Here is an 11,240-nt window from a genome sequence, read left to right as displayed (position 1 = left end):
AACTGACAGTGTTTGTTGCCAGTGGTAAAATTTGAGCTTTCAAGAAAAAATTTTAATTTTGAAAGACACGTGTTTGTCGCCATGTTTGACAACGTTCCAACACTGAAAGACTTGTCTGAGACTGGTGGTGATATTAACAAATGGAGTTTTTAAAATATTATGTAATGAAATGTGTTGAGGTTTGGAAGATCTGTATGACTTAGTGAAGTAATATTATTCAAAAGACCAGTGAATGAGTCATAAAAAGTGCAAGGTAGGACTTGTCCTATCAGTCTAGTGATTAAAACCCTGTGCTTCCAATGCAGGGGGCATGGGTTTGATCCCTGGTCAGGGAATTAAGATCCCACATGTCTGTGATATGGGGAAAAAAAGAATACATGAAAAGTGCAAGGTAGACAAATGGATTTGAATAAAATAGAACTTACTGAAATGGAGGTTCCCCACTACAACTAACCTTGACTAAATTACCAGTATTTCAAGTTTTAGTAAAGAGATGGGAATACCAGACCACCTGACCTGCCTCTTGAGAAACCTGTATGCAGGTCAGGAAGCAACAGTTAGAACTGGACATGGAACAACAGACTAGTTCCAAATAGGAAAAGAAGTACATCAAGGCTGTATATTGTCACCCTGCTTATTTAACTTATATGCAGACCACATCATGAGAAGAAACACAAGCTGGAATCAAGATTGCCGGGAGAAATATCAATAACCTCAGATATGCAGATGACACCACCCTTATGGCAGAAAGTGAAGAGGAACTAAAAGCCTCTTGATGAAAGTGAAAGAGGAGAGTGAAAAAGTTGGCCTAAAGCTCAACATTCAGAAAACGAAGATCATGGCATCCGATCCCATCACTTCATGGCAAATAGATGGGGAAACAGTGGAAACAGTGTCAGACTTTATTTTGGGGGGGCTCCAAAATCACTGCAGATGGTGATTGCAGCCATGAAATTAAAAGATGCTTACTCCTTGGAAGAAAAGTTATGACCAACCTAGATAGTATATTCAAAAGCAGAGACATTACTTTGCCGACTAAGGTCCGTCTAGTCAAGGCTATGGTTTTTCCAGTGGTCAGGTATGGATGTGAGAGTTGGACTGTGAAGAAGGCTGAGCACTGAAGAATTGATGTTTTTGAACTGTGGTGTTGGAGAAGACTCTTGAAAGTCCCTTGGACTGCAAGGAGATCCAACCAGTCCATTCTGAAGGAGATCAGCCCTGGGATTTCTTTGGAGGGAATGATGCTAAAGCTGAAACTCCAGTACTTTGGCCACCTCATGCGAAGAGTTGACTCATTGGAAAAGACTGTGATGCTGGGAGGGATTAGGGGCAGGAGCAGAAGGGGATGACAGAGGATGAGATGGCTGGATGGCATCACTGACTTGATGGACGGGACTCTGAGTGAACTCTGGGAGTTGGTGATGGACAGGGAGGCCTGGTGTGCTGCGATTCATGGGGTCGCAAAGAGTCGGACATGACTGAGCAACTGAACTGAACTGAACTGAAAGAATTCTTGAGTTCCTGAGAAGTCTATTGAAATACTTTTTTCAGCTAGATGCTTGTAGGTTTTCTTCATAGACTTGGACTAAAATGACATTTCACAACAGAGTAATAAGGTAGTCTCACAAATGAGAATACAACTGTCTTCTAGGAAATTTGCAAATGTAAAGCAATGCTACTCTTCTAACTAAATTTTTTGGTTTGGAAAATGTAGTAAAATATGTTGTTCATGTTACCATTCAATGGGTTTTACTGTTATTTTAAGTAAATTTTAAATGCACATTGTAAATTTTCTCAATTTTAATGTTTAAACAGTAAGTATTGATTGCTACAACTTACATTTAAGAAAGCTCTGTAGGGTCCTCAGTAACTTTAAGAGTGCAGAGGGGGGCCTGAGACCAAGAAGTTTAAGAATTAGTGCTCTAATAATAATGTTTTTTTCTTTTCTTTAATTGAAGTATAGTTGACTTACAATATCATTTTAGTTTAAGATGTACAACACAGTGATTCAGTCACATATATATTGGAGTAAGAAATGGAAACCCACTCCAGGTCTTGCCTGGAAAATTCCATGGGCAGAGGAACCTGGCAGGCTCTAGTCCATGGGGTCACAAAGAGTCGGGCATGACTGAGCACAAATGCAGATACATATATATACATATACATATATATCAGTAATCTGATAAAAGAACACACACACATATATGTGTATGTGTGCTTGTGTATGTGTGTGTATATATATATATGTGTGTGTGTGTGTTTTCAGCTGCTCATTCGTGTCTGACTCTTTGCGACTCTATGGACTGTAGGCTGCCAGACTTCTCTGTCCATGGGATTTTCCTGGGGAAGAAATACTGGAGTGGGGTGCCATTTCTTACTCCAGGGGATCCTCCCAACCTAAGAACTGAACCCACGTCTCCTGCATCTCCTTCACTGGCAGGTGGATTCTTTACCACTGCACCACTTGGGAAGCCGCGTATATAAGTGATGTCATGCGGCATTTGTTTTTCTCTTTCTGGCTTCAGTTCAGCTAGCCATTCTGAACATTGAATCTCTTCCTGAAGCCCTTCACTCTCTCTTAAGTCTATGAGGACAGCTTTCTCCTAACTCTAGGAACTGATCGTCTCTTCTGCCTGGAGTGCTCCCATGACAACCACAGAGTATCTCTCAGAATCCCACGGCTGAGTGTCTTTCCAGCGGCAGAACATCACAGGATTTCAGCATCACATGTACTAAGAAATTGAACAGCCTTAGAAACTAGTGATCAGCCCAGGCACATGTGGTATCTCTGAAAGTGAAAGTCACTCAGTTGTGTCCACCTCTTTGAAACCCCATGGACTGTAGCCTGCCAGCCTCCTCTGCCCATGGAATTCTCCAGGCCAGAATACTGGAGTGGGTAGCCGTTCCCTTCTCCAGGGCATCCTCCGAACCTAGGAATCGAACCCAGGCCTCCCACATTGCAGATGGATTCTTTACCATCTGAGTCACCAGAGAGGCCAATCCCAATATCTAGTCTCAATTTAGGAAGCCAGTTGGCTACAGCTGGGGACTTTTGCTCCCATCTGGACCATGGGACTTTCCAAGTGACACATTGCCCACAAGGATGTAGACCTGAAGGATACATAAGCAAGGTGCGGTTCTTTTTTTAATAGTAATTCTTCCACTATAGAAACTGTCTTAGTCTGTTTGGGCTGCTATAACAGAATATCTTAGATTTGCTGACTTTAAAAAAAAATTTGTTGTGGCAATATATGCTGTATAGTAAAAGTGATTCAGTTACACACATATTCCTGTTATGGTTTATCACAGAATATTGAATATTGTTCCTGTGCTATACAGTGTTATTAGCTCAGTCGGGTCTGACTCTTTGTGGCCCTGTGGAGTGTGTAGCCCACCAGGGCTGTAGCCCTCCAGGCTCTTCTGCCCATAGAATTCTCCAGGCAAGAATACTGGAGTGGGTAGCTGTTCCCTTCTCCAGGGCATCTTCCCAACCCAGGGATCGAACCCAGGTCTCCCACATTGTAAGTGGATTCTTCACCATCTGAGCCACCAGGGCAGCCTGTCATCTTGGGGCTAATTAGCTTTAATCAGTTTTTGTTGTATCCTCAGCGATTACGTCATTCTTTTAAAGGTTGTGTCCTGCCTCCTTCCCTTCTGTCTCATTTCCACTAGATGTTAAGGCAGATTGTAGGCCTTGCAGCACATTGCTTCAGGGAAATATTTTTGAGAATTTATTACGAAGCAACAGAAAAGAAAGGTAGAAATGTTTCCCTCAGGGTCATTATTCAAAATCTGTGTTGTACACACATCAGTATAAGGCGTCTGGTGTTTTGTTTTTTTCTTGTCCTGGGCAATTAAACTGCCAATGAAGTGACGTGAAATCAGAGAGAACTTTAACCTCGCTGCCATGGAGACCACGTTTCTCACTCATGAGGGGAAAGAGAGTTTACATAAGGATTTCCTAAGGTGATAAGGCAGCTGGCCATCGACAATTCCAGATGCTTTATGGACAGGCAGAAAATCATGGGAATTTCCCGGGATTGACAAGTCAAGAAAGGGAAGCTTGAGATCTGTGATATTGTGATTTATAATAAGAAATACATATATTTGCCACTTCCCCAGTGGTCCAGTGGTTAAGAATCTGCCTGCCAATGCAGGGGACATGGGCTCAATCCCTGGTCCAGGAAGATCCACATGGTTTGGAGCAACTAAGCCCACGTACCACAACTACTGAGCCCACTCTCTAGGGCCCTGCTCCACAACAAGAGAAGTCGCCACAGTGAGAAGCCCGTGCACGGCAACCAGAGAGTAGCCCCCACTCTCCGCAACTAGAGAAAGCCCAAGCACAGCAACGAAGACCCCGCACAGTCAAAACTACAATAAAGAAATAAAAATAAATATATATATATTTGGTCTTCATCCGAAGACCCTGCACAGTCAAAACTACAATAAAGAAATAAAAAGAAATATCTATATTTTTGGTCTTCATCCTTGTTTCTAATTTTAAGGCAATTCTCTTAAAACCTTGGAATTTCTGTGATAAGAGTGACGAAGGTGTCTTGTTATACTAGGGAAAGCACACAGAGATGTGAGTGGGTTGCCATCGGAACCAACTTTGTCATTAGAGGGTTGAAAATTTCACTCCCACTTCCCAACCTCCGGGGTGATTGAGTTCAATCACCGATGATCAAGGACTTAATCAATCATGTCTATGTAATGAAGCTTCCATAAAAACTCAAAGATTGGGGTTCAGAGAACTTCTAAGTTGGTGAACCAGAACGCTTTCAGAAGTTCCTTTGTTCAGGATCTTGCCGGGTGTATCTTTCTGCATCTGGCTGTTGAGTCTCACTGTAATAAATAAATGATCTAGTGAGTAAACTCTAGTATTCCGAGTTCAGTGAGCCACTGTAGGAAATTAATCAGACCCAAGAAGGGGGTCACGGTGATCTCAGGTGGCCTCGTCCTGCAGCACCTTGAAGCAGGGTTTCAGTTCCCCGCCAGAGATTGGGATTGGGTCACAACGGTGAGAGTACCAAATCCTAGCCGCTAGACCAGAGACCAGTGACAAGACCCTGGCTCTTCAACTTTGCAGAAAAAGAGTTCCCACAAAGACAGAAAGCAGTGAAACAAGTGGGGCTTCCCCAGTGGCTCAGCAGGTAAAGAATCCACCTGCAGTGCAGGAGACCCGAGTTCCATCCCTGGGTCAGGAAGATCCCCTGAAGAAGAGTATGGCAACCCACTCCAGTATTCTTGCCTGGAGGATTCCATGGACAGAGGAGCCCGGCGGACTACAGTCTATGGGGCCGCAACAGTGAAACAAGCAAAGTGTTTACTAGGAGGAGGAAAAGAGTACAGTGCATGTGGAGAGTCTTATGGGCAGACTCAGACAGAGAGTCACCCCTTTCTGGTAGTCGATCACTTTTAAGGGGCATTCGTCCCGGGGTTTCCTTTGGCCAATCATTTTGATTCACCTGCTCTGAGTCTATATGTGGTATATCTCAGGGTCCCCCTATGTGCGCGTGAGCTTCTCTCAGTCAAGATATACTGCACCGAAGAGGCCAAGCAGTAGTTTGTATCACTTACTATGGGGGTGACACCCCCTCCATTTTTTTACCTCCAAGGAGCTTTTTAATCAAGAGTTTCCTTGGCTTCGAGAATGAGAAATATGTGGTCTCTTATCTTTGATCTGGGCAGGGCTTAGCCTCCTCCCACGATTGTCCTACTATTTTCTTCTCAGAGTATCAATCCACAGAGAACCAACTCTAACTGTTTCCCCTGGGGGCTCATCCATCTCTTGACTCAATGGGAACCTCTGATTTATACCCAGTTGGTCAGAAACACAGGTAACAACCTGGACCTGTGCTCGCCATCTGCGATGGGGACAGTCGTATGGGATGGAGTCCTTAACCTGTGGACCCTGATGCTATCTCCAGGTTGTATCAGAACTGAGTGGAAATGTAGGACACCCAGTACGTTGGAAACTTGCTTGGTGGTATAGGAGGGAGAGGGGAAAGCCACACATTGGAATTAGTATCAGCATCATCAGAATAAAAATTCTTCTTTGGAGAGAGGCTTACTTTATCTCCTCGTTCTAAACCAGGTCCTCTGATTCTATTCCATCATTGTTCTTTTTTTTTTTTTTGGCTGCACCTCACAGCATGTAGGACCTTAGTTCCCCTGCCAGGGATTGAACTCATGTCTTCTGCAGTGGAAACTTGGAGCTGTAACCACTGGACTGACAGGGAATTCCCAGAAATATAATTAATTTACAATATTGTGTTAGTTTCAAGTGTATAGCAAACTGATATGTATGGATTCGAACAAATCTTTCCAACTGATGGGTCTCCATGTGGATTCTGGGAGGAGTTTGTCCTCAGGAAGATGAGGGGAAAGAGAAAGAGTCCTTTATAAGGAATGGATGAAATTCTAGGTGGTGCCCATTCCCTGGGGCAGTGATCTGCTGACTTTCCTTAAAGGGCCAAGTGGTCAGTATCATTAGTTTGGGGGCCAGACCATCTCCATCTTGACCTCTGTCTTTTTTGTGTCTGCGTCTTTTTTTCTTTTCTTTTTTTTTTCTAGTCAAGGGCAGTAGCAAGAAGGGGGGAAGAGTAGAACGAGGAGTTCGATCTGTAACTGACTGTGAACAATCAATTGAGATAACTCACTACCTTCGGACCAGCCTTGAACTCTGTCTTGGTAGCCTGAAAGGGGGCCAGAGAAAAAATGGAAACAAATGGGAGTAGCTGTGGTTCAGAAAAACTTTGTAGACACTGAAATTTAAGATTTGTATCATTCTCACCAGGGACTATTCTTCACTTAATTTTTTAAAATGATTTTAAAAGGTAAAAATCATTCTTAGTTCACAGGCTATATAAAGAGGCAGGGAGCCATACTTGGGAACCCCCACCCCTCCCCCCTCATCGGGCGTAGTTTTCCACCCCTTATCTAGATGTATTTGTCCAGGCCAAGTATATCTTTAAAAAGCTACACAAAGCAATCTAGAAAAACGGTACAGATAAACATATTTGCAAAGCTGAAATAGAGTCACAGATTTAGAGGACAAACTTAGGGTTACCCTGGGGGAAGAGGAGATGCGATGAATTGGGAGATTGGGACTGACATATATATACTATGTATAAAATCATGTATGGGTGTGAGAGTTGGACTGTGAAGAAAGCTGAGCACTGAAGAACTGATGCTTTTGAACTGCGGTGTTGGAGAAGACTCTTGAGAGTCCCTTGGACTGCAAGGAGATCCAACCAGTCCATTCTGAAGGAGATCAGCCCTGGGATTTCTTTGGAGGGACTGATGCTAAAGCTGAAACTCCAGTACTTTGGCCACCTCATACGAAGAGTTGACTCACTGGAAAAGACCCTGATGCTGAGAGGGACTGGGGGCAGGAGGAGAAGGGGAGGACAGAGGATGAGATGGCTGGATGGCATCACGGACTCAATGGACAAGAGTCTGAGTGAACTCCAGGAGATGGTGATGGACAGGGAGGCCTGGCATGCTGCGATTCATGGGGCCACAGAGTCGGACACGACTGAGCGACTGAACTGAACTGAATGCATAAAATAGATAACAAATGAAAACCTACCGTAGAGCACAGGGCCCTCTACTCAGTGCTCTGTGGCGGCCTGAATGGGAAGGAATTCTTTAAAAAAGAGTGGGTACATGTATGTGTATAACTGATTCACTTTGCTGCACAGCGGAAACTAACGCAACACTGTAAAGCAACTGTGCTCCAAGCAAAATCAGTAAAACAAAACCAACGAGTCTCCAGAAGAAAAGAGGCACTGATAGCTGGCACAGTGTGGATGAACCTCAGAAACATTTTGCTGAGTGAAAGTAGCCACTCAAAAAAGGTCACATATTGAGTGATTCCATTTATTGAAACATTCAGGATAAATCCATAGGGACAGAAAGCTGATGAGTGGTTGACAGGGACGGTGGGGAGGGGAGGGCTGGGGAGGGAGTGCTAAATCATATGGAGCTTCCTCTTGGGGGGATGAAAATGTCCTGGGACTAGATGGAGGTGAGAGCCGCACGACATTGTCAAAGTGGTAAATGACACTGCGTTGTATACACTTTAAAATGGTGTGTGACATGTAGCTGACTACAACTCAATTTGTTTAATTTAAAAAATCTGTGAGCCTTTTGCCTCATTGCAGTCGAGAAAGCAACGTGGGTCACCAGCAGCTCTACTGGGGCCATTTGAGAAATTTCAGCGAAGGTTCTCGCTCTTGCTGGGTCTGCTCAAACAGGCACGGTCTGATCCGGAAACACTGCCTCAGTATGGGCCACCAGTATTTCCGCCAGTACATGAAGGATGTTGGCTGTGTCAAATCAGACTAACTGAAGTCCCTTGGATAGATCGTTCAGCACATCTACCTTATGCAGAAACAATATTAGCTCTTTTCATATAAAATGAAAGTTTAAAAACTGCCCCCCGCCAAAAAAAAAGGCCATGAGTGGTTTGGATGCACAGACAAGAGAGGGCTTCCTGTCACCTGAGGTTATATTCCTGGCTGTTGGAGGGGGATTCCTGAATGAGCCAAGGTCCCTGGGGAAAGGATCCTCCTACTCATCTGGGGAGACACACACTGACATTGAGGGCTTCCCTGGTGGCTCAGCTGGTAAAGAATCAGTCTGCAATGTGGGAGACCTGGGTTTGATCCCTCGGTTGGGAAGATCCCCTGGAGGAGGGCTTGGCAACCCACTCCAGTATTCTTGCCTGAAGAATCCGCATGGACAGAGGAGCCTGGTGGGCTACAGTCCATGGGGTTACGAAGAGTCAGACACGACAGAGCAACTAGGCACAGCACAGCACATGCTACACTGAACCCCACTGATGGAAGCAGAACAAGGCTTTCCAGGGAAGCAAACATGGGAGGCTGGAGAAACCAATGGATGAGAGAGTCCAGCTCTACGAAACCCCTCAAATGTGTCCCTGAGACAGCACAGCTAATACTGAAGACTTTATAAAATGAGATGGAGAATTACAAAAGAGAATTCTGGGTTGAATTGTGTCCCCCTGCCAAAAAAAAAAAAAAGTAAATTAGCAGACTTCCATTTTGGTCCCTTGGTTAAACCTCTGTGCTCCCAATGCCAGGGAACCTGGGTTTGGTCCCTGGTCAGGGAATTAGATCCTTCATGCCGCAACTAAAGAGACTGCAAGCTGCAAGGAAGACTCCCCACGTGGCAATGAAGACCCTGAGTGCAGTAACTAAGACTTGGAGCATCCAGCTAAAAAAATAAACAAACTTTTTAAATTAAAAAAAAAAAGATATGCTGGAGTCCCAACCCTCAATACTTCAGAATGGGAACTTATTTGGAAATAGGGTCACGGCAGTTGGGATTAGTTAAGGTCCGGCTGGACTAGTGTGTTGGTTGCTCAGTTGTATCCAACTCTTTGAGACCCCACGGACTGTAGTCCACCAGACTCCTCTGTTCATGGGATTCTCCAGGCAAGAATACTGGAGCGGGTTGCCATTTCCTGCTCCAGGACATCTTCCTGACCCAGGGATCGAACCCACGTCACTTTCACCTCCTGCATTGCAAGCAGATTCTTCACTGTTTGAGCCACCTGGGAAGCCCCCGTACTGAACTAGGGTGGGCTCCTAATCCAATATAACCAGTGTCCTTAGAAAAGGGAGAAATTTGGACAGACACACACACACACACACACACACACAAACACACTCAAGAGGAACACCATTATGAAGATGAAGGCAGAGATTGGGGAGATGCTTCTACAAGTCAGGGAACACCAAAGATTGCTAGCAAGTCACTAAAAGTAAGGCGAGAGGCGTGAGACAGATTCTCCTTCATGACCTGCAGAGAGAATCGGCGCAGGGCTTGCCTGGTTGGCTCAGTGGTAAAGAATCAGCCTGCCAATGCAGAAGACACCCGTTCCATCCCTGGCCCGGGAAGATCCCATATGCCTGGGAGTAACTAATCCTGCGCCACAGCTACTGAGCCTGTGCTCTAGAGGCTGGGCCCACGAGCCCTAGAGCCACCGCAAAGAGAAGGCCCTGCCATGAGAGAGTAACCCCTGCTTGCTGCAACTAGAGAAAAAAACGTGCCCAGAAATGAAGACCCACCACAGCCAAAACTAAAGAAATGAAGAAATAAAATTATCAGAAAGAAAAAAGAACCCGCTGACACCTTGATCCCAGATTTCAGCCTCCAGAACTATGAGACAAAAAATTCGGGCTGTTAAGCCCCTGACCTTACGATATTTTGTTACGGCAATCCTAGCAAACAAACACAACCAGGCAGGAAATTTGAAGCACATGTTTGCCAAGCCTTGTCTAACATCTGTAATGAACATTTTGGAACAACTGGAAAAATAACTGTTAAGTGACCTCTCAAAACACTCTCATCTATTCTCTCTGTTTCTCTTTTTCTCTAGGTGATTTGCTTTTATCATTTATTATCATATTCTGAAGCCTAAAGTTTTGAGCTCATATCACATCAGAAAACTGGCAGGCAGATTATTTTTCCCTCATAATCCCTGGGAAGAAGAAATGCTCTTGAATTTCATTCAGCAACCAATAGCAAACATTAAAAAAAAATCCCATCTGGGGTTTATCTTTCCAATATAAAACCTCAGTTATAAAATGTGACTTAGGGGCCTCTCTGGTGCTCCAGTGGTTAAGACTTTAAGCTCCCAATGTAGGGGCCCAGGGACCAATCTAAGCCCATGTGCCACAACCAAAGACCCCATAGGCCGCAACTATGACTCCGCTCGGCCACATAAATTTAAAAAAATAAAATGTGACTTTATCGGCATTGTTGCTGAAACTTGGCCTCTGTTCACCAGTGCTGAACAGAAACACACAGAGGGAGTTTGGGGTGAAGTAGCAAAGAGCAGCTTTTATTCCTTTGCCTGGCACAGGGGGCCACAGTGGGCTGCTGCTGCTGCTAAGTCGCTTCAGTCGTGTCCGACTCTGTGAGACCCCATAGACGGCAGCCTACCAGGCTCCCCCGTCCCTGGGATTTTCCAGGCAAGAACACTGGAGTGGGTTGCCATTTCCTTCTCCAAGCGTGAAAGTGAAAAGTGAAAGTGATGTCGCTCAGTCGTGTCTGACTCTTCGCGACCCCATGGACTGCAGCCTACCAGGCTCCTCTGTCCATGGGATTTTCCAGGCAAGAGTACAGAGTGGGTTGCCATTGCCTTCTCCACAGTGGGCTAATACCCTGAAGATCATGTGACCCACCCTGAACGGGGTAGCGAG

General features: G+C 44.9%; 1 protein-coding gene across 1 annotated transcript; it reads left to right on the top strand.

The window, feature by feature from the left end:
- The first annotated feature begins 5,511 nt into the window (after nucleotides 1-5,511).
- Nucleotides 5,512-8,355, top strand: LOC114114794 (small ribosomal subunit protein uS14-like). Its single transcript, XM_060416101.1, has 2 exons — nucleotides 5,512-5,519; nucleotides 8,172-8,355. The coding sequence occupies exons 1-2, from the start codon at nucleotides 5,512-5,514 to the stop codon at nucleotides 8,353-8,355; spliced, it is 192 nt and encodes a 63-aa protein (XP_060272084.1).
- Nucleotides 8,356-11,240: the final 2,885 nt, after the last annotated feature.

This window comes from Ovis aries, chromosome 5 (assembly GCF_016772045.2).
Source record: "Ovis aries strain OAR_USU_Benz2616 breed Rambouillet chromosome 5, ARS-UI_Ramb_v3.0, whole genome shotgun sequence".
Lineage (NCBI taxonomy): Eukaryota > Metazoa > Chordata > Mammalia > Artiodactyla > Bovidae > Ovis > Ovis aries.
Note: the sequence above shows the minus strand (reverse complement) of the source record. Positions and strands in the feature narration are given on the sequence as shown.